The following is a 21,241-nucleotide window of genomic DNA, read 5'->3' as shown; positions in this document are numbered from 1 at the left end:
CATAAAATCGAGAGAAATGGTATAACTGGCAAATTACTGCAATGGATCAGATCCTTCCTTACCGGTAGGACCCAACAAGTATCTGTTGACTACATCCTCTCCAAAAAAGCAGAAGTCATTTCTGGCGTCCCCCAAGGATCAGTTCTTGGTCCACTTCTCTTCCTGATAATGATCCAAGATATTGACACTAACATCCTACATTCATTTCTATCTTCATTTGCCGACGATACACGTTTAATGAAGGAGATCTCTAATAACACTGATGCTCAATTTCTACAAAACGACCTTGATGTGGTGTATCAATGGACATCATTAAACAACATGCAGCTCAATGGCTTGAAGTTTGAACATCTTAAATACGGAAAAAATGAAGAACTGAAAGAACACTCAAGTTACCTCTCAGACACTGGCTCTCCTATCGAAACCAAGATGGACGTGAAGGATTTAGGAGTCACTCTGGATGTTAACATGACATACAGCAAACACATTACAAACCAGATCGAGAAAGTCAAAAGTATCATTGCTTGGATCCATCGAACGTTCAAAACAAGAGATTGTCAAGTAATGCTAACTCTTTGGAAGTCACTGGTACTACCACACATTGACTATTGCTCCCAGCTGTGGTCACCTTCAAAAAGATATCTGATCCAACAACTGGAATCACTTCAAAAAGCTTACCTGAATAGAATCCCTACACTTCAACATCTCAACTATTGGGAGAAGCTCAAAGAACTTAAACTATACAGCCTGGAGCGGCGCAGAGAAAGATACAGGATTATCTACACCTGGAGCATCCTAGAACAGCTTGTACCAAATTTTAACTATGCTGAAAACAAAGGTGGCATCTTCAGTTACAATAACCAGAGACTGGGTAGAAAATGTTATCTAAAAGAGGTGAACATAAGGCAAAAAAACATATGGAGAGACTCCCTGTCAGAAGAAGGTCCCAGACTATTTAATGCCCTCCCACAATCCATCCGTAACCTCAAAAACTGCTCCAAAACTAGTTTTAAACATCAATTGGACCATTTTCTCAATTCACTACCGGACGAGCCACTGCTGCCGAATTACTTTCCTCTTAGGAGAGCTGATTCAAATAGCATCAAAGTCATGGTCCATCATCGGATTTCTCAAATTGGATGATTGTTGAGACGAACAAAGAAGCCTTCAAAAAGTATCAAAAAAAAGTAAAGTAAGTATTTTGCTTGTAGAGTATTTAAAAAGTATTTTTTAAATGAAAGAAAATCAAATAATAATGAGTAATTTCAAATTATTACAAGTATTACATACATTGTACAGTGAGTCCGTAAAACTAGGAAATAGAAAATGGTAAACAATCAAATCCTTATATAAATCATCTTGTATGGTATGTAATTAACGTGTGTTCATAAAAGTGAAATTCATTCATAAAGTCGTTAAATTTGATGTTTTGATAATTCTCTATTGCGTTCTTTATTACACCCTGTCTCACAGCCCCGGTGGAACTTTTTTCTCAGTGGGGATAAAAATTCCTATTGAAATCCCAATGGGAATAGGAATTCTATTGTCTGGTTCAAAGGTAAATAAAACCGAGTGGGGATGATTTCTGAGTGGAGTTTTTAAACATTCAATTTTGAGTGGGAATGAAATCGAAGTCAATTTCCCAGTGGGGCTGAAATTCCAGGGTATTTTCCTACCGGGGACAAAATTTTTACCAGAATTTCCAGGAGGCCCTTTTAGTTGGGCTGAGGTCCCAGGCAGGTCTATGACACAGGGGTGTTTTATTATTAATCAATTTGTTGAAACACATTTTAAATACATCCCATAAAAAGGGGGAGGGAAAACATAATTTGCGAGAAAATTTGCGATTATTTCTTTAATCAGATTATGTAATCTTCAGGAAATTGGGTAAATTATTCATCAAATCTTTACATTTCTTCTTCTGCAAAATTGATGCATCCATAGGTTAGTCTATATTTATCTAGCAGAATCATAATTAACGGAGAGATTGCGTATTGAACTTGAAGGATTTTTTGTTTTGTTTTCAAAAAAAATACCTTAACACTAGGTATCAACGTACCTTACTGATGCTTTTTGAATTTGGCTAAGCTGTCCTAGAATCACGAGTCCAGCTGAAACTGCCCTAGAATCACAAACCCGACTAAAAATGCCCTAGAATCAACAATCCTGCTAAAACTGCCCTAGAATCATGAGTCCAGTTTAAACTGCTCTAGAATCACAAGTTCAGCTAAAACTGCCCTAGAATCACGGTAACTAATATTCTCGATAATAATTTGATTATTTCTACTGAAAAATAAGTTTCACAATATATACATGAACCCAAAAGCTGCCTCGGAAATGCTTAGATCGAGAGATTTACAAAGCTGAAAATGCTTTGAGGGATGCTTAAATATCCTAAGCAAAGTTTTAGAGAAATTTCGAGAATCCTGCCAAAAACAAACAAATTCTGAAAATGAATGTTTAAATTTTTGCCATATATGAGCCTAGATATGCTTATAAAAAAACATGTAAAGGTCTTTTCTATCACTACTAGGGTGCGCACTCGTCGGGATTTTTTGCGTGGAAAAAGTCGAAAATCGAAATTAGAACATTCCATCCATCATAACTTATCCTTAACAACTCCAAACTTGTTCATTCTTTTTTCAAAATACTCAGAATTTGTCAGAGAAAACAAAGAAAAAAACCCCATCCCATTACCTACCTTCAATAAAAGATATACCATTTATTAGACATCAAGGTGAAAAAATGGCGACTCGGAATTCGTGGCACCACCGTCTACCTTGACCACCATTTTTCAAATGGCTATCGCTATTGAGCTGGATTAGTTATAGACTCGCGGTTTTTTTTATAAAACGCGGGAAAGATAGTACTTTAGTTTGTCACGTGGTAGCCTTTTCGATAATCTACGGGCTGTCTTTAAATCGAGAAAAGAGAAGAAATTTCGATTTTCCGGCACTTTCCTGAATTTTTTATCAGGACTACCATATATCGTTAGAGAGCTAAGGGTTTCAGCTTTTCATTGGTAAAATTTAATTTTAGCTATCATTTCCAGCTCATTAGCGATAGGCTAAAGTTTAATAGTCATCGGGCCGATTTTCAGACCGCGCCAGCAAAACTCCTCAAGCCCCGCCACACGGAAGACTAGATTTCATCCGCCATTTTTGGCGCGATTTTGGTGCTTCCGAAAATTATTTCTTGCTGGCATGGTGTAAGGAGGCGATTCTTTAAAAAGGTGTTTTTTTGTGGTTTGAAAATGGAATAACTTTGGAACTACTTAACCAATTTTAACAAATGACCCCTCATTTTTTTCACAAAGGTAAGGACTTTCAAATAAAATTAGTTTCGTTTTCAAAATTTGAGGGGAAAATTTTGGCCTGACCACCCTATCACTACCCCTTACCTCGGACCGCAAAAATTAACTCTCAAAGTTGTTGTCCAAATTTCCAGCTGGAAATACAGAGCTATTCCTAAGTATCATAATCGCTCCTGGCAAATCGGAACAGCTATGTTTTTGCCTTTTTATCTACAGCTGGAAATAGAGAGCTGTTCCCTTGAAATAAAAAGATTGCCCACTGGCGTTAGAACAGATACTTTCCTTTTTATCTCCAGCTGGAAATAGAGAGCTGTTCCTGTGGAATTACAAAGTTGCTCCTGGCAAATCGGAACAGCTATTTTAAGGAACAAAGCAAAAAGTTCTTTTGTAGAGCTGTTCCCTGGCAATGAATGTGGGACTTTTTCTAGATAAAATTTACTTTTCCAGCTGGAAATTTGGAGCTGTTCCGAAGAAGCTAAATATGTCAACTTTCTAGGCAATCAAATTCCCAAGGTAATTGAATCAAAATTGAAACTTGAAACAAAATAAGATTCAACCAACCCTTGTCAACCAAGGAAGTCTGGAAGTCAACTAACACTCAACACATTCTCACTCAACCAAAATCTGCCATTTTAATTCCCGAGATAGCGCTTCAATTCGTTAGGCCTTGGTTACACGCTAAAGTAAAAACTATTTCGCACATGTAAATGGGTCATTGTTTGAGATCCGGCAAAATTTCCGGGAAAGTTAGCCTAACCGGCGGTGCGCGGATTCTTGGTGGGTGTCTTTTTCTTGGGAATTTGTTCATGGAAATAAGTTTTCGAGGTTGGCTTGGGTCAAATTTTCTCATCTATAGCTCAAAATTTAGGTATTTTTCATAAATACCTTTACTTTACTTTAGAAAATTTTGAAGTAAAGCGCTTTCGCAGCATTAATCTTTGACACGCATTTGGGTAGGACGCTAGTGTGACTCCGGGGGGGGGGGGGTACTAGGGCAAAATGGATTACGGGGATGCGCCACTAGTCAGGGTACCTTTTTCATCCTCCACGAGTCCCAGTAGGTAGGGTCACAAAAACACCAAAATAGAAAAATCAGACCCTCGTAGGGTGCCTTTTTTTGAAAATTTGGAGAAAAAATAGAAAATTTGAGAAAATTTTGGAATTTCAGTCCCATTCAGGGTCACTTTTTTCGCAAATTTCGGCAAAATTTTTGAAAAAACGAGTCCCACGTAGGGTCCATTTTTCGAACCTCAGCGGAGCACCCCCGTCGGTGTGTTGGCAAGGGTCCCCGGGGTGTGACTAACTGTATTGTGTGTCAACTATATAATAAGCATTGTATTGTTGGAGAAAGAAAAAAGAGGTATGTCTAGTAGCTTAGCCTTATCTTCAGCTGTTATAGGGGGCGTTAATTAAAAGAATACGAGAGCTTATTTATATCCAAAACAAAACACACGGTTTTTCCCAAGCTGTTTGACTAATGAAGTTTGATCTTTTGATTATTATAATGCTAATCTTTTTTCTCCAGGTACTTTGACTTTGGCTTTATACACCTTTTCGACCGTAACCGCTAATTGCCGCGCGGGCATTTTTTATCACCCTAAAACCATCCCAGCCTATTTTTGCGCCTGAAGACAATAGAAAAAAAGTGTAAAAAAAGGATTGGATCTAGTTTAGGGTGGTAAAAAATGACCGCGCGGCAATTGGCGGCTACGGTCGAAAAGGTGTATTATAATCTTTACTTAAACTTGCACATCATATTTTTACATATTTTTCGAACTAAATCCAACCACGGTTTTTCGTTTATGTATTTTTACATAAAATCCAAGATGACGAGATGGAAAAGCGATGAGAGGTCTATTATCATAAGCATGCACTAGTCTTTTTCTTATCACAGTTTTGAAACCGGGTTTTTAATACTTAACATAAAACCCCAAAACACTAGATAGTGCAGTTAGCGGTTCACTTTTAGACAGTTTGACGGAAGTTGGACAACCTCGTACCCAGGGCGATAAGCTTTTTGATGTTATAGATGGCTCCCCCTCGTCTGGCCATCCCCCACCCTCGACTCCATGGCTTATCTAACCCCCTTTACGCTATTGATGATTCTGATGGACGCGTTGACGGGGGATATAAGCGATTCCTCCAATTATACGGTACTGGCCTCTTTAAGTCGCAGAATCGTTTATCGGCCCTGGCTCGCGAGGGTGGCCATCCCCGCCCTCACTTTTGCCGCCTGACCGCCAACGATTCGCCCTGGCTCGCGAGGTTGGGAAGTTGGAGAACAAATTGGCGGAATTGTACCCCCTGAACCCCCCCCCCGCTATGGAGTGAGCAGCTCTATCTAGTGTTTTATTGCCCCCGCAGGAGCGTAGCGACGAGGAGGCTCTCATAGTTTCACGCATAGATATTGGACTGGAATCTCAAAATTTTGCGAATTGTTTTGTCGCGTAAGCATATCCGTAGTTAGTCTCTTCCGTAAATGTTCGGTTTTTTTCCGGGACGGTAGTATACATATTTTCATATTACGTTATATGGTATTATCATTATTACATATTACAATTTTAGTTTTGATTTAGCTTTGAAAAGCTGAAGCGAGTGTTATAAATGCAAATCAAAACAGTGTATGATATAACACGAATTACAATATTACTTGTGCAAATCAAAACAAACAAAATGGCAGACTGGTTATGATGATGATGAGCTGATTCATTAACTAGAAAAAGTGTTTTGTATGTCAAATTTTGTTTCTTGTCTTTGAAACTGAATACTAACTACTGTAATTTAGTCAGAAGTTCACTTCAGCAAAGATTTCAATTCTTTTTCCAGAATCTTTAAAGAAATTTGCTTAAGTTTTCAAATGTACATTTGATATTTTTGTTCAAACTCTAATTTATTTTTGTCTGTCATTTTATTGATAACTACCTTTATTGTTAATAGGGCTTCTTGAGCTTTAAATACCATCATGTTCGTAATTCAAGAAAGTCCTTCTTAACTTAGTAAAACAACTGGCAAAGTACAAAAAAGATGAATGTACGCATATGTAAAGTTGAATCCAAACGTGGTTGAATTTTTCTTAAAATAATATACCTCACTTAGAGTGTTTTTACGTCTTTTCAGTGTGGTAAATCTTTTTCAAAAACCTGAAAAAAGTTTGTTTTACTCGTTAAACTTTACATGCGCACGTTAAACTTTTTCATGCAGTTGTGATAGCCTAAATAACTTACGCTCCAGTGGTTTGGTTTGGTGAAATAGCTCCAAATTCTGGCTTTCTAAGTTAGGAGAGACCTTCCCGAAGGCATTTAACGGTGGTTAGACTAGGTACACAGACAGTCATACAGAAACACCATAAAGGGAAAGTATATCGCTAGCTATAAACTCAAAAGGTCTAGCTTCCTGAAGGCACGTCTCTTCATTGTCTGCGCTGCGATCAGCTTGGAGAAAAGATTGCATCATGAAAAAGGACTATGGACTATGCACTTGAAAAGAAATTTAGGCGCATTTTAATTTTTCTCGACTGTACGTCTGAATGAACCACAATGGCATTCCTTTACTTTTCTTTTGACCATCAACATAGAAGATTTTGCTTGAGAAGTGCAATCACAGCGTACGCTAGTGGAGCCCGGGCCTTAACTAGGATAAGTGAGTTTCTATTTCACCCAACTTAAGATGGCGCAGAACTTTTTGATAAATTTTATACGCAGTATCCTCTTGACTATTGTTTATTAGGCAAAGTAGCAATAGAGAAATGTTGAAATATAGCAGCCAATGAAAAAAAAAAAGCTATTTCTGATTGGTTACCTTGTGGATTTATTCACTGCGTATGTCCATATATTTTGCCTACAATAATCTAAGATGTCTGCGACATTATTAGAAAAGGTCTATTTAGTGAATAATAATCATGACATATATCATTATAAGAAAGAAACTAGGAGAAAAAACAAACAAACAGGAGATGTGAAAATCAGTAAAGGTCTTGTTAGACGATTTAACATTCGGTAACATTTTTGTGTAACATTTTCTAAAAATAGCAAATGTTTTACAAAATGTTTGCGTGTAACATATGTTAACATTTCTTGAGCACATTTTTGAAATCTTCTATTTTTAGAAATGTTAGCAAATGTTACACAAAAATGTTACCGTCTAACAAGACCTTAAGATAATGATACCATAACTTTTTGTATATATTTTTTAAATTTTATCAAGCTGCATGAATTCTTCAAGTATGTATTTTTTATAATGGATTATAATTTTTTTTTCAAGCAAACGCCTCAATCAATCAATAAATCAATCAATCAACCAACCAACCAATCAATCAATCAATAATTAAATCAATCAATTATTCCTGATTATTTTTTAATGTTTAATATTTAAAGCATTAAAGCTTTATAAGTGCATGACATGATCTTTATGTGGGGGCATTTAGTGAAAGCTATGACTAGTTTAAGGTATCTGTGGGGGGGGGTACTACCCTTGCCGACCGACAGGGTGTTCCGCTAAGGTGAAAAGCCAGAATTAGCGAGAAAGTGACCATGAATGGGACTGCAATAAATTTTTTCCCAAAATCTGCCACATTTTATCTAAATTCCCCCAAAAAGGTATCCTACGAAAGACTGATCTTTCTATTTTAGTGTTTAAGCGACCCTGCCTGGGACTGATCGAGGTGAAAAGGTACCCGACCAGCAAACATCCCTTTACCCCTTTTTGCCCAAAGTACCCAACCTAAATTAGACATTTTTCTTCTGATTTCAACACCTTTTGTCACCTTTATGGGGGTTTTTATGGGAAGTTTTCAATTGCAATGTATTAGGACAAGTCCAGTGATTAGTTTTAATTAGGGACATGGTGCTATACACCTTTTCGACCGTAGCCACCAATTGCCACGCGGGCATTTTTTTGTCCGCTTTATCCCACTAAAACCGTCCCAGTCCTTTTTACGCACATATAGACAATAGAAAAAATGCGTCAAAAAAGGGTTGGGACGGTTTTAGTGGGATAAAGCGGACGAAAAAATGCCCGCGCGACTACGGTCGAAAAGTTGTATTGAGTAACCTAATGTAAGGTAACATTACTAAAGGTAAAACTGAAAAGTAGCGATAAGCTCAAAATATAGTGTAAATGAGTTTTCGTTCCCAGAGATAGCTTTAAAAAAGGGTTTGACCAATCAAAAGAGAGTATCGGAGTCCATTCGATATCAGTATACTTTTCTTAATTTTCTTTTTATCGTTAAAAATCTATCATAAAGGTATCAAAAATTAGCTGCGAGAATAAATAAGGAATTCAAGAATATGTACAAAAAAGATATATAGGCAAACCAAATTTATGGCCACTCTCTCATAAGCTGTCTTTTGTTTCATCCAATAGAGTTTGAAGAAATTTCAACAAATCTGAAAGAAGAAAAAATAAATGGATTGAATCACTTACATTCAGTTATTGAACTTTTCCTGCTGATCTAGAGATAAAACTAACAAAGATAACAGCAATGAAGTTGAATTAGATTTTTGACACATCTCTGTCAATCGTCTGGATTTGTAAATTGAAATTGTACCATTATTTTAAAATATTTAAAATCGAAAACTTCGAACTTTTTGAAATTTCATCTTCATTTCCACTATGATTCCGTGAATGGGCTTTTCCACTTGCGTGAATGCGTGAAAATTAAAGAAACAGAATTCCATTTTAGTCTTTTTGAACTCACTGTAGTTTCAACGAGTACAAAAGTTCAATCTAATTCAAACTCTACCACTCTAAGACACTTGCTTCGACTGCCAATGAAATTAAGACAACCTTTAATATAGTAAGTAAATTGTTGGGGGGGGGGTAACTAACCTCTACACTTGCACATGACACACCCATGTTCATCTCTTTCGAAACCTCCTGTACAGTTCAATGTACACACAGCTACAGGTGGACAACCGAGATGTCTAGCTTGTGTTGTTGAAGGGCGTGCTGTAGAAGCTATCAGAGAAAAAAGCGGAAATTACGAATAAACCCTGAAAAACCGAAATACAGTTGGCTCTATCTTTAAGGGACTAAGAATTTCTTTGAATTAAAAAAACATTCAAATTCCATACATTTCTCTAAGAAATCGGGAGTTTTAGGGTTCCCAAAGCCTTAAACTTGTTTTTGACATTTTGGCTACCGAACCCTTATATGTTCTTATATTGTTTGTTCTTATAAAACATGTACATACTTTATTATGAGAACCTCTAAATTTTGGCTTAGCCTCCTTTCACTAGTTTTTCAAAATTGAAGATGTTTTTCATAGGCTTACCGATTTCGTTTAAACTTAAGTACAAGTTTAAAAACAACAAATAAGCATGTAACTGAATTATGAAAAAGGTATTGGGAAATTTGACTGAAGGAAACAAGGGCGAGAAAGGTCCAAAATTTATAAAGAAAAAGATAGGCTAGTGACGATATTCCACGAAGATGAGTTGAATTACGTATTGTAGGGTGATCTCACCTTGAAACTTGATTGGTTTCTTATCAATTCTTCGGTTAGACTTGAATCCCATGCATCCAACCCACTCATTTTTTGTTAAATATAAGTCTCTGTTTACATTACACGATACTAACACCGCTTTCGTACAGTTCTTGTTTATAGTATTTAAAGTTTGTTTTACACTATCTAATTCGTTTTCGTCCAATACTTTATCAGAGTTTTTATCGAGATTATCGTGTTTCCATAGTAACATGAGATTTACTGAATGCATGCTACGAAACGCCATATCCGCTATTAAATCAGAATCATCTGAAAAATGAGAAAAAAAGAAATCATTAGCGGCGATAACCATAACCACACCCTCGGTAGAATTTTAAAGCCACTTTCAATATGGCATCTATGATAAAACGACACATGTCATGAGACCTTCGCAGCAGGATTGAAGTAGTTTCAATGTTTATACTAGAGCGTCCCTGCAGTCTGAAGCATGATGGAAGGTTCCATAACAAAATCATAAACCTAAAATTTCATAAGTTGGCCATTTCAGCCGTCATTAATTGACAAACCTGATTTTTGAGAATGTCTTTTGGCGAAAGAAAAACAAATAATTTCCTTCCTTACTGGTGTTCTTAAAAAGTTCTTTTTCTAACACTTCAATATATCGATCTTTCACATTTTGTCTTGAGTCTTCGTTGCATTGCTCTAAGGAAGAAAAGAATGATTGTCATTTCGAAAACTTGTTTTGATTAAAGCAAAATTATTGGTACCTCAAATCTTTTAAATTCTTCACTAGTTTCAAGATAATCTATTTTTCTTTCGAAAGTTCAAAAGCCAAATAGCTCCTCGTAGCAAAATATTTACTCTCGGGTACCTAATAGCCGCCCCCCCCGCTAATTAATTTTTCGAAAACTTTCCACCCAACCCCCCCGCTTATTAAGTTTTCTACTCTTTCTAAAAGCGTTCTCAGGAGCTGTGACCGAAAGATAGCTTGTTTGTAGAATCGAGAGAAAGTTTCGTTATCTAACAATATCTCTTGTGCAAGGTACAAACCTTTTAACTTGTGCCGTTTGTTCCAATTTTTACCTAAAATACGAACGGAATATTTTGATTACACGTCGATGCTGATTTTGACATTCAATTATTCAATCACCTTGAAAAGCTGGTGTCTACCATTTTCAAAAACGGCCATTTATCAGACATTTTTCAACCTTTTTCAGGGATAAAAATGATCGAAATGATAGTATCAGGAAAGGAATAAGGTGTACCATTTCTTCTTTTAAACCTAGTACCTCCCCAGGGTATCTGAGCAACACATCAAAGGACGAGACAGGTCCAAAACGAGTTATATGACTTACGGACTTTCATACAGTCATATTTTTCTTGATTTTCTTTACGAAAATGAACGATAACATTTCCATCATATGCAAAACAATAACATATATTCTTGATACATCGTATCGCTACCTTCGATCGTTCGTCACTCTGTACTGTCATTTCTAAAAAAATTATTTGCTGCTATTTAAAGTACTCCAAATAGCTTGCGATATACAAAACATATTTTTCAAGAAAATATTCATTGTAAGGTATAGTTACGTGGTGGGTCGGCCAAAATTGTGATACATTGGGTAAGAAAGTTCCCAAAGTAAACATTTCGATAATTTTCCTCATTTGGTTGAAAGAATGCTGATTTGAGGGTGCTTAGCAATCAGGGACACGTGTTCCTTGTTTTTTTGCAACCCTTTTCGGACAAATTTGTGTTCCCGTGCGGGTTCAACTTATGGAGGCTCCACTGTATCCAGAATCGAATCATAGCTACCAATCCTTTAACATGTTGTTATGATAAGCATTAGATACCTACTTTTGTCATCCTTCTTTGCAAAACATTGCACAAATTCTTCACCACTTACGTAACGGTCCCTATCAACGTCACAGAATTTTGCTAACGTACGTAAGCAACGTCGAAAACTTCTACGTGTTGACGTCTCGTAACGTTGGAAGACGGAAGAAAATCCTTTATACGTAATGTATTTATATTCGTAATACTGTGTTGAGCGGCTGAATAAGGTGAAGAGCTTTTGTAAACACTTTTCATTGTTTCTTTTAGACGGTGCCCCTGTAAAGTAAAAAAGTGAAAAATCATAGTGTTAGAATGTAAATCGCCAGCAATTTCATAAGCTTTGGTATTAAACATCCTTCTGAACACTCTATAAAACAGCGGAGCTACAGGTCCAAAGAATAAATGCTGATGTTTAAAAGACCCGGGGGGGGGGGGTACTTAGGCAAAAATGGGTGCTGGGTATGTGCGGACGGTAAGGGTCGGAAGTCTCTCTATAAGGGGCACCTTTTCAGGAAAAATCAGTCTCTCTAAGGGTAGATTTTTGGAGGTCCCATCCGCGCATACCCCTCATCCGCCTAGTACCCCCCGGATTAAAAGACCTGGAAGTGGTAAATGACTTCACACATTGCAAAAGTCGGATTAAAATAGTATAGCATGTACTCAAAAATGACTATTTCTTCAAATGAGCTTGAATAACAAAATGACAAAAGAAAATCGAAAGGAAAATGCCGAGCACAAAAACTTAACTTACCATATTTGATTCTACATGCACCATTTTCGTTGAAGAAGTATTTCATCAGAAGTGTGTGAGCCCTCTCACGGCTATTACAACCTACAATAGAATAAGTAGAATGAAGCTCATTTAAGCGTGCCATCCGATAGGCCCCATCTAAACATCGAAAAAACCAGGGGGGGGGGTCAGGATCCAGATACCAAACCCAGGGCCGGGGGGTGGTGTCAATTTTTTTTCTTCAAATTTCAAAAAGTCAAGTTGGTATTGATACCAAAATGAGGGGGTGGGTCCCCCTTTTTTTGAAAATTAGGGAATCTTTAAGTTGGTATCGATACCAAAATGAGGGAGTGGGTCCCCCTTTTTTAATTTTTGCTGGATTTGAAATTGGTATCTGACTTAAAATGTTGTATAATGTAAGTATAAAAACTTATTTGAATCGTTTACACTATACCCCTGTATACCCTGATTCCATATAAAAGCATTCTTCATTCTATAATTGAAATTAAATTTTTATTCAACTTTTGCTGCTCTCAATCCTTTCAATCAACCAAAATTCATTCAAAACTAGAGTTGAACAAACTGAATCAAGTCTTAGCAGATCTTAGAACTTTTTAGTCTCGATAAAATTTTTCTGTACATAACGTTCATCCGGCAGGGGGGGGGGGGTACTAGGGTTGGTGAATGAGGGGTATGTGCGGACGGGACCTCCGAAAACCAACCCTTAGAGAGACTAATTTAAAACTTTTTGATTTTTCAAAAATGACAAATTGAAAGTGATAGGGCCATGATATACTGATGAAGGAGGCCCCACCATTTCTGAATTTTAGCCCTTCTAGATCGCCTAAAACAGGTCTGTTTTAACGTTATTAAACAAAATGTTCTTTGAATAAAAACATCCACAGATTCTGTTTAGCGTCCCCTTGTATGCAGTATCTTATGCATATAACTTCTTGCATTTTTCCTGATTGTAAATTTAGGGGGGGGGGGGTGGGTCCCCTTTTTCAGAAAAATCAGGATTTTCAAGTTCGTATCGATACCAATTTAGGGGGGTGGGTCCCCCCTTTTTTAGAAAATTGGGATTTTCAAGTTGGTATTGATACCAATTTAGGGGGTGGTGGTGTCTACTACTTTCAAATCTCGAAAAGTCAGGTTTTGGGGCCCTGGGTTGGTATCCTGGACCCTGACCCCCCCCTGAAAAAACGGCTCAAAATCATCCCCGATGAAAAATACCCTGAAATTTGCAGACTCAACTCCAAGCAGTTTATGGTAAACAATACTTACTTCTACAAGAACCTTCAAAGAGCTGTTTGACACCAGTAGCATTTCGTTTTTGAAAATGACAATAACTTCTATAAGTCTTCCAATTATCTCCACAAAATTTGTGCCGAGGATCATCAGGACAATCCGGTTGACTGCTTGTCGCTGCTTGCTGAAAGAAAAGGATTCGCTTAAAAATGAGCAAAAACTGGATACTTAGGGATTCTTTAACATCAGAATTAGCTGAACATTTTAATCGTAAGTATTACAGTAAAATAAATAGAATCACAAAGTGATGCACAAAAAAATTATCATGAAGTGCACAAGGGAAATATCATGAAATAAAATTCACTGCATTGCGTGAAGATTGCGCAAACATGAAACACCGTGTAGCAATTGTAAGTTAGTTATTTATTTCTTGTTAATCGTAAGTATTTATAAGTTATATTAATTAGCACATTTCTATGTAGTGAAGAAGAGCTGAAAGTATTATACCCGATTTCATCACAATAGATCAGAAAAAAAACACCGACATAAAGAGTTTCGATGCGATACCAACTTACCAAGTAAAAATCGGGAATGAAAACCATCAAAATAACTTTATATAGATCCATCCATAGATTTTTGACGACAAAAAATTGTTCATACATCCAAACTTCTTGATTCTATATGTATATTAAGAACTACATGAAAAGACTGTTAGAAAAATTTGTGATACCAACGATTAAAATCCTCGTAAAATTTGGAGCCACTCATTAAAACTTGTAAAAATAGTAACTTATATTGCAACTCGCTTCCTTTTTATTTTCTATGATGTAGGTAAAAATCTACACTTGCCACCTCTTAAAATTGGAAGTTAAACTCATCGCATTGAATAACGGAAACACACATCTAGGCATACTGTGTTGTGTAGTCTTTGGAACTATAGTCTTGGGAAATCAAGAAAATCAGGTATGAAAATTCTAGTTTCAAGCAGTTGGAACAGATTCACGAGTTCAACAAACCTTTAAAGGCAAATACATCACTTTATCCGTATCTTATGCTTGAGAATAATTACAGCGCCCTGACTGACACCCATTTAGTATCCATTTCATCGGCAAGTCAAAAGACATCCACAAATAATCAAAGTTTCCTGAATTTCATAATCTTATCGAATCGGCAAGTACCGGAAGTATAAAATTACACTTTGGTGCAACGAAAAGTTCTAAATATAACTATCTACAAAGACATAATAATACCAGACTGGGACAAATGGTTACTGGCAAATATTACTGTCAAAAACCACAAAAAAAAAACACAAAATCTAATTATAGAAAACTGTAAAAAGTCAAGCTCCAAAAGCTCCCAAATACGAGTAATAAGGCAAATATATCAGTCTTCCAAAAAACATTTATGGAAATTCGAGGATAAACTGGGTATCGATTTCATTAACAGAATATTTCGACACTTAGTTCATCTTATCACGCCAAGTTAGATTGATAAGAAGGGTTTCATCATAGACAAATGTTAGTGTATTATTATTTCAATCTCGATTAAGCCTGACGCCAAACACCAAAACATAATCATAACAAACCGTGGGGAAAACATTTTATTCTAGCCTGTATCTGACTATAGGGCGATTTGTTGCAGAATTATGCTTCAAGTACGAATAACGTATAGTAATCATCAGTGTCTTAGCCAGTACATGATTGTATAAACAACATCTTACAATTAAGGCACGTCCAGACCGAAAAATATTTTTCTTTCAAGACAAAAGTTTCTGATTTATGAATTAATCCGATTTTTTTTAGAAAATGCTAAAATCTGCACGACCTCACACAGGATAAAAACAAGATTCCTTCAAAATTATGAAAAATTAATTCTAATCTAAACCGCAAAAATTTGAAATATTCAAGATAGTTAAAAACAGGGTATGGACAGTGTTAATATCTCGTAGATGAGATTTAGGCTGCAGTTTTAATGACATTGAAAGGTGTAGGGTGTAGGTTCGAGCCTTGTGTAAAGTAATTGATTCGTTTTAAGAATGTGTTTTGAAAAATGAAATATTTCAAATACCAAATAAAAATAATTCGTAGCAAATATTTTTTACAAAGAGGTTCAATATCATAATAAATTTTAAGAGGGAACATACCTAGATTAGGTATCTTTCTTTCTCTTTGGTCCCCAAGATTGGTCGGTCAGTTAGGCTAAAGAAAAAAGTGTTTGGTTCAATATTTGTTCGGTCCGTCGCAACTTTCCAAGCTTACTCCCAAAAGAAAAAAAATAGTTAATATCTAGCACTTTCGATGGCCAGAATCGGATACAAAAATAAAAAGGGAATAGACCAGTCTCTAACTAGAGATGATTGTGTGGATTTCTTGGAAAAAGCGTATGCAGTCATATCTTAATGAGAATGTTCTTTGGACCAAAAGAACTAAGTCTACTGACAATAGTGAGGAATAGAATAACAAAATATTTACCGATCGACTTCGTGCCCTGTTGTAGTGAAATTTTGATGCGTCATAGCTGTCCATTTTCCCTGTAGAAATAATAGCGGTTATGGTATTAATTTAATTTTGGTCTTAGTAAAGGCTTAAAAATAAGATAAAATAACCGTAAGATATAACCCACTGGATGTGTTGAGCTTTTCTGCCTTATTACACCCTAGCAGATCCGACCTAGTGAAAAACCAGGTAAAAATATTGCCAAGAATGGGTATAAGTTTAAGCCCCAGTGGGATAAAAGTGAACCGATCAAATTCAATTGAAATATTCTACCCCAGTCAAAATTTGGAAATTTATGCTCTAACATAGTCTATAATCACACAATTCAACCCAGTTTAAAAAGCCCAGACTTTGGAATAGCAAAATGAGTCCCGCACCGCATTTATATAATTGAGTTTGCTCAATCATGATTTAATATAATCTAAAAAATAATCTTAGTCTAAAAGGAGATAAAAGTTTCATCCCCATTTTAGGTAAAATGTGAGATATATTACATTAAAAAGAATAGCGATTTAGCCAAACAAGTGCGTACAAAAATGTATTCGTCCACGCAAACAATGGTTACGTTGCGTCTACTTTCCAACATCACCAGCTTGGTTGAGGCCCCCCCAGCGGACCCAAATTTCACGCATTCACGCAAAAAATTTTCGCAATTCACGCATTCACGCAAGTTTTTCTCGAAATTCACGCAAACCCAATTTTTTGGGAAATCGGGGAAATTTTCGGAAAAAATCGGGGAAAATGTCAAAAATAGAGGTCTTGCACATTTCGCTAAGTTATGTAATTTACGTAATTTCCGCCATTATGGAGTAAAACGTTCGATTTGCATAAAAAAGTATGACAAGGCTGTACTCGAGATATTATTCGACCGGATCTGGTCATGCACTTGAGAAAAACTTAACTCAGTAGTGATTTTTTCCTGTAGACCTGACTATAAAACACCGTGTTTTTGGTAGCGTCATAAGAAGCCCCCAAATAGAAAGCGTTACGTAATTTTTCAACTTTAATTACATGCCATCACGCAAAATATTTGATTCTTCTAACTTGTCACGATCGTTTGAAAAAGGTGAAGCTTCTGCAGTTAACGTATCGCGATAGTAAGTGAAAAGATATGCGCCGCAGGCGAATTTTTGTACATAAAATAGCTTAAACATTATCAAAAATAGGTCAAACAAACTCGAGGATGACACCATGATGCTTAGCTCAGGGGTAAGGAGGCGCAACCATGGTTTACGCAGAGAGGAAATTTTTGCATTTTTGTCACTCGCGTTTGGCTAAAATGCTCTCTTTAACACCATTGAAAAAGAATGTAGTCTAAATTCGTTAGAGGCAAGGTACAATCGCTTGATAGCTTGTAAAAGAATGAACATTTGTTGCGAGCAAAGCGATCAAAAAAATTCAAAAAGAAAGGTTTTAGTCAGGGCTCGCGAATTAATTTCCTAACGTGGACGGGCCGAAAACATAGTGACTAAGGAGGCGCAACCATGTTTTGCGCCGACAGGAGAAAATTTCTATTTTAACCCTCTGATGTGCTTAAATACGACTCCGTTTCAGACTAATTTTGCCAAGAAATCAGGTTAAAAGTCTACATCATGGGTAAAAATTTCTTTGAAATAAGTTTCTTTTTATTTGCAAAAACGTGGTGAAGTCATGGCCGCCTCCTGCCCCCAGTGGCTCTAGCCCTGGCTGGCCCTGGCCCTGGCCCTGGATCACTCATCATGCATAACCATGGTTTTATCTTAAACAATCACTTTCAAGGGGGCAAATTAGAGTTATTTAAGATTCGAGGGCCAATACATGTTTGGCCCGAGCGAAAAAATCTGGAAATTTAAGGTTTCTAGATTGCTAGAAAGCGCATCTAAATCATGAATCGTTATATAAAATAGAGAATTTGAAAGTTGCTGATTTTTTTGTGCACCTTCACCTGGCATCCCTTGAATTCGGGATAGGTGCGCACCTTGGGGTTTTCTACAAACTGTGAAAAGGAAAAATTCACGCGTTCACGCAAAAAACAGGGCAGATTCACGCATTCACGCAATAGAAATATGGATTTTCACGTTCACGCAAGTTTTTTCAATTCACGCATTCACGAATTTTTTTTTCGATTTTCACGCATTCACGCAACCAAAAAAGCCCATTCACGCATTCACGCAAACCGCTGGGGGGGCCCCTTGGTTACAGGAGAAAATCGTGAAAAAAAACTGTTCGCTTTGACATTGTTCTCTCAAAAAAGAAGGCTATTATTAAATTCATCCGATAACGTGATTATTATTAATATCTAATCTCCATAAAGAATTACATGCCACTTTCTTCTTCATTCGGTTTTAAGACCTTCCTACTATTCGACTGGAAAGTCTGTTGTCGAATGTATGCCAAGGTATTTTTCTCTTTCTTAAAGAGAACATTAAAAAGTTTCTTGCCGTAACATAATAAGATGAAAATGTTCGAATTCAATGAGATGCCAAGCCATGTGATCGATGATTGGAAAAATGGATCTCGACTCCTAAATTTGAGCAAAATAAACATGACTGCAAAGAATATGGTTGAAGCAAAAGAAGCATACAATAAAGACATTGATTCGTTGAAAACGTCCGGCAAATTTCTTCCTCTGTATGCTATGATGAATGTGGCAACTTGTAAAAGTCCTGCAAATCCAAGTTGAATTGCTTTTGGAAGTACATTTCTACAAAATAGAATTATGATTTTGTTTGAAATTTCTCTTCGAGATTGAACGATAATGGGTTGTGTATCCATAGTAGCAATAGTCAAAACAACTGAAGATGTAGTCAAAATAACAATTGTAAACCATTGCTGGAGAATTGTGTTTCGCTTGCTTTTTGTTGACAGTTTGTGCATTGAATTAAAAGCAGTCAATATTTTGTGTGATTTCATGAGCACTATTGCAATGAAAAACGTGTATAAGTTCCCTGCAATGGTGGTGTCAAAGAAGCAGGTGAACTTTCTTGGTTTCGTATGTGGTAATGTCACAGAAGCAGCATTGATCAGGATTGAGGTAAACAAGTGAATTACAGTCAGTATAAAATCTGAGCTTTTAACAATGGGTGTTTTGTGGTATATGATGAAGATTATCAATGTTAAAATACAGAATGTAATGTTAAAACAACTTAATCCAAAAGCAGTGAAATAGATCATGCCTTTGACCAGAAATTCCTGACGGTATGGATCAAAACAATTGGTGTGGTTTTTGTTGGAAAGATAATAACGTGGACATTTCTGACATTTTTCGACATTTCCTTTGTTCATTTTGATGAAATTTTTTTGACATTGTTTACAAGTGAAACCATATTCGAAATTCCATTTCGTGAATTGTGTCACACGTTTCCCTCTGCTTTGTTCCCAGCCCGGAGAGCACTGAAATGATTGGCATGTACTTTCAACGGACTGTTCTATCAATGCCGTACGGATTGATCGTCTTAGGTTGATGGTCAAGTAATATTCGTCATAGAAAATTAAGGAAAATTTGAAATTGAGTGCTTTCCTTTTTATTGAAACAAATCCCTTGTTATAAAAGGGGAGCACAATCACTGATCTCGGTAGGAATCTTTTTGGACCCATTGTACCAAACACGTTAAATATCTTATCAAAAGTTGCATACGCTTTTTCGACCACAGATTTATTTTGAACAAAACGTTTTTCAAGTAGAGATATTCGCTTTTTGAATTTGTCTCGATTTTTGATAATTAATGAACGCATTGCAATTTCATAGCTGAAAATGGTAAGATCATATTCATCATTGGGGAATGCTGTATTTATCATAGAGGCTGTAAGGTCGTGCGTGAACCAAATGAAATTTGAATAAAAATGGATGTTGACAGTTTTGACAAATTTCAGTTGATCATTCGGAGTACCAAACAATACCAACACATTGTGCGATGAATCTTGATGTAAAATATCGACAGCCCTGGTGAAGTTGGTGGAATTTTGAATGTCGATAGTATCTGTAAAATAGCAAGTATCAGAAAAGTCTTGTTGGCTAATTGTGTCAATGAACCTCTGGTGCATCTTAGAGTAATATTCGGTGGAATCTCTATTCGATTCTTTTAATAGTAATAAGCCAATACGCTTCCAATTGTAGATTTCCATGTGTTTAGCAAAAACTTTTGATTCTAGCTCTAAGGAGTCAACTGCAGAAAAGTGATAAACATTTTTGAAGTCCCTAATTATTTGACGGTTTTCGTTCAAAAAAATCACACTCGTATATAGTATTGCCGTCATCAATTTTGAAAATAAGTCAGTCATTTCTTTATCCAAGTGAACTATGTAGAACCAGATTGTGCTTTTATTTTTAAATGGATGTCTCCTATCTATCATGCCATTATCGTAGAATTTGATTAAAGAAGCGTTAAATTGTGAATTTAGTTCACGATCCAATATGAAAGTGGTTGTTAGACGAATCAGCAGTTCACGATCTTGACAAACATCCAGACTTACATATTCAAAGTCATGCAATGCTGAATAACGTTCTTTGGCAAGGTATAATGTTTCGTTAATAATATTATCGTAAAGATCAGTTCTCCTTTGAAAGTCTGTCTGGTTCGAATTTCCATCACATTTTGAAAAGACACCAATGATTTGCTCTGTGGTGGTGAAAGTTGATGCAAAAGCTATGAACAATATTTGCACAATCATTCTATCACTTTATTTCGGAATATTTTAGTTTACCACACTTTAAAACGCAAAACTTAAAGCCAAATTAGATATGATTGGTTTTCGTTCAATTTGGTTTCATTTTATCCAAGGCGCTTTTTAGTAAAATTAAAATTTTCTTTTACTGTAGTCTATTTTTATCTTCTATAGCCATCTGTTCAAGTTCCGTGGAGTTTTCTTTTATCATTGCTCAAAGTAATAATCAAGGATCAAGGAACTTTTCATTTATTGATTTAGAAACCAAATCTTCATTTTGTGCACAATTTTCAAGCTATTTTTCAAAATTACGAAAAGAAGATGACCCCTAGAACGGGCTATAGAAATAATTATTGATAAAGACAATTTCTTTTTCGATTTTGAACATTTCAAGAACACTTTTAGGCTTGAAAGCCAAGTTTAGGAACACTCGAAATCTTCAAAAATATTTGTAGCTCTAATAAAAAACGAGTACATCACCTTCGTAACTAACCATAGATTTATAAAGCCCGAAAAGCTAGATGTCGTGCTT

The 21,241-nt window shown here is 36.2% G+C and overlaps 2 protein-coding genes across 2 annotated transcripts in view; both read right to left on the bottom strand.

The window, feature by feature from the left end:
* Positions 1–8,504: 8,504 nt before the first annotated feature.
* Positions 8,505–14,466, bottom strand: LOC136823707 (uncharacterized). The gene is made up of 10 exons (XM_067079874.1): positions 14,146–14,466; positions 13,607–13,754; positions 12,344–12,424; positions 11,614–11,868; positions 11,111–11,251; positions 10,806–10,838; positions 10,377–10,457; positions 9,777–10,064; positions 9,140–9,268; positions 8,505–8,697 (listed from the first exon to the last, which is right to left on the bottom strand). Exons 1-10 carry the CDS (start codon positions 14,230–14,232, stop codon positions 8,645–8,647), a joined length of 1,296 nt encoding a protein of 431 aa, XP_066935975.1. The 5' UTR covers positions 14,233–14,466; the 3' UTR covers positions 8,505–8,644.
* Positions 14,467–15,606: 1,140 nt separating this feature from the next.
* Positions 15,607–21,241, bottom strand: part of LOC136823703 (CLK4-associating serine/arginine rich protein-like) — a 53,952-nt gene continuing 48,317 nt past the window's right edge. Inside the window, exons 21-22 of the mRNA XM_067079870.1 lie at positions 16,042–16,100; positions 15,607–15,768 (exon numbers count right to left, since the gene is read on the bottom strand). Of these exons, the coding sequence (XP_066935971.1) occupies positions 15,760–15,768; positions 16,042–16,100 (68 nt within the window). The 3' untranslated portion in view covers positions 15,607–15,759. The remainder of the gene's footprint in view (positions 15,769–16,041; positions 16,101–21,241) is intronic.

Source organism: Clytia hemisphaerica, unplaced genomic scaffold (genome assembly GCF_902728285.1).
Source record: "Clytia hemisphaerica strain Z4C2 unplaced genomic scaffold, Clytia hemisphaerica genome assembly, whole genome shotgun sequence".
Classification (NCBI taxonomy): domain Eukaryota; kingdom Metazoa; phylum Cnidaria; class Hydrozoa; order Leptothecata; family Clytiidae; genus Clytia; species Clytia hemisphaerica.
The sequence above is the reverse complement of the archived record's forward strand: the minus strand, read 5'-3'. Positions and strand labels throughout refer to the sequence as shown.